Source organism: Manihot esculenta, chromosome 11 (genome assembly GCF_001659605.2).
Source record: "Manihot esculenta cultivar AM560-2 chromosome 11, M.esculenta_v8, whole genome shotgun sequence".
NCBI lineage: Eukaryota > Viridiplantae > Streptophyta > Magnoliopsida > Malpighiales > Euphorbiaceae > Manihot > Manihot esculenta.
Window position 1 is genome coordinate 18,907,442 of NC_035171.2, and position 2,420 is coordinate 18,909,861.

Here is a 2,420-nt window from a genome sequence, read left to right on the forward strand (position 1 = left end):
AAATATTGTCCTCCGCGTATTAAAATAATGGACACACTGGAAAAAGTTTTTTTTCAACCATTGTTGTTATTGGCAATGCCCAAAATCCTTTCATCATGCCATTTAGGGATTCTGCCATGTTTTTTGTCATCACGCCATACCTTTGTCCACCATCGTGTGATCTCGTCCATTTCTCTAAATTTATCTTCACTGCCCAATCATATGATTCAGGGTGCACCTCCTGAATATTGTTCATTGCCTCATAAAACTTCCTTTTCTGGTTTTCATTTGCTGATATAAATGACAAGTTCATCAAAGTTAAATTAGCATAAGTCAAAAGTGACTTTAAATTTTAAAAATAAAATAAACTTCGTATTAAAATATGACACATACCTGCCTTGCATAACGCTTCCTTTATTGCTTTATTTTTTAATATCTTATTGTAATTACTCAAAACATGTCTGATGCAATAACGATGATGACCAGCTGGAGGTTGCCACCAATCTTTCTGCATCGCCTTTAGAATTCCAGCATGTTGATATGAAATTACACACAAATCTTCTCAATTGGTCACAAAGATCCTTAAGCAATCCATAAACCATGACCAATTGTCACCATCCTCCTTATCAACAATGGCAAAATCTAATGAAAATAGTTTATTATTTCCATCGAGTGCGATTGCACACAGTATATACCCAGTGTATTTTCCATATAAGAATGTCCCATCGATTGAGATAACAGGTCGGCAATATTTAAATCCCTCAATCGATTGCTTAAAAGCCCAAAACATATGGTCAAATATACGACACATCGGATTTAATCGCTCGTTTATCCAATGTGGATTATCTTCAATCATGTATACTGTTTCTGGGTTAAAATGATGAAGAGCAGTCATGAATCTACGCAAACGACTGTAAGATTCATCCCAACCCCTATAAAGCCTTGCAATTTCCTTCTGCTTAGCTTTCCATGTTTTCTGATAAGACGGCTTGTACCCAAATTTATCCCACACTTCAGCTTGTAAGGCAGCAATTTTTATATCGGGCTGCTGTTCAATTAATGCAAAGATGAATGAACAAATGGAATTTTCATCCAATTGGCTATGGTTTTTTGTCAACTGAGAATTTGTACATGTGTGCGGTCCACTGTATTTCATAATTTTCCATATATCCTCTCCTTCTTTCTTGGATGCTCGAAGCCTCCATGCACACCCACTGTCTTTGTCTTTACACTTTATAGAATAAGTCTTCTCTCTTGTTTCATGATAACAAAATTGATGATGATGTCTTAGATGATATTCTTTTACAGTCGCAGCCACTACATCTCTCGAAGAAAATATCATCCCAACTGAAAACTTTTTAGAAGGATCCCAGAAGGAATGACCTTCTAGCCTATCATAAGGATCCACCCTCAGCAAATCGAAGTCTATTTCTGTGTATAGGGAAGGATGAACAACATGCACAATGGGATTAGGAAATTGTGTGTTGTAATATCGAGACTCACTCCCACTATCCTCCTGACCATTATCATCCTCATCATCCTCAGTAGACATCCATGAATCATCGTCATCGTTATCCTCGTCCTCATCCTCATCCTCGTTCTCATTCCCTACTGTATCAGATAAATTAATTGACGGCCCTGCAAGACTATCAGATAAACCATAATCATCAACTACATTTTACTCTTCACATGGTTCATTATTTGATTCCACAACAGTTTCAGATGGACCAATATCAGCATTCTCATTTGTAGTATCAACACAACGAAGTATCTTAACATATATTTCTATACCAAGTAAACTACCAATTTGATACAAGTAATTAAACATACTAGATACATCATCTTCACCCATATCTCCATACATTCAAATTTTAAGGATCCATCCACAATTGTAGGCTTTCTAAAACTAATTGTCTCTACAAATTCATTATTCTCGGATAATCCAATTGCACGAGCAATTTTACCGATCAATTGATTAAAACTTATCCGTTTACCCATTGGAATAATCTTTGAAAAACCTCCATCATAATCGTAACCATTACAATTATTTATAGTATTACCATCCCAATGAATATTAGCATATGCAGGAACTGCCATTTCTCTGATAAAAAAAAATTAGAATAATAAATAATTTGATCTCAATTTACTATATACATAAAAAAAATAAAAATTTAGAATATAAAATATTTAAAACTTACCTGTGTTTCTTTTTTTGTAATCGAATCGATAAGAGTAGATATAATAATTTTGTGAAATTTGTAGAGGGGAATAAATAGTTTATAGAACGCAATGTGTTGAGATATAATGCATATTTTGAGTAGTTTATAGAGTAGTGGGTGGGGTAATTTATAGAGAGATCGGAAAGGGGCGGGCTAAAGTGATTTATAGAGTGGTGGGTGGGATAATTTATAGAGAGATCGGGGGGTGACTGCCAAACTAGC

The 2,420-nt window shown here is 34.9% G+C and overlaps 1 protein-coding gene across 1 annotated transcript; it reads right to left on the bottom strand.

Annotated features, from left to right (window-relative positions):
* Positions 1-541: 541 nt before the first annotated feature.
* On the bottom strand, positions 542-2,076 carry LOC110625640. Its single transcript, XM_021771279.1, has 3 exons — positions 1,810-2,076; positions 1,669-1,750; positions 542-1,617 (listed from the first exon to the last, which is right to left on the bottom strand). Exons 1-3 carry the CDS (start codon positions 2,074-2,076, stop codon positions 542-544), a joined length of 1,425 nt encoding a protein of 474 aa, XP_021626971.1.
* Positions 2,077-2,420: the final 344 nt, after the last annotated feature.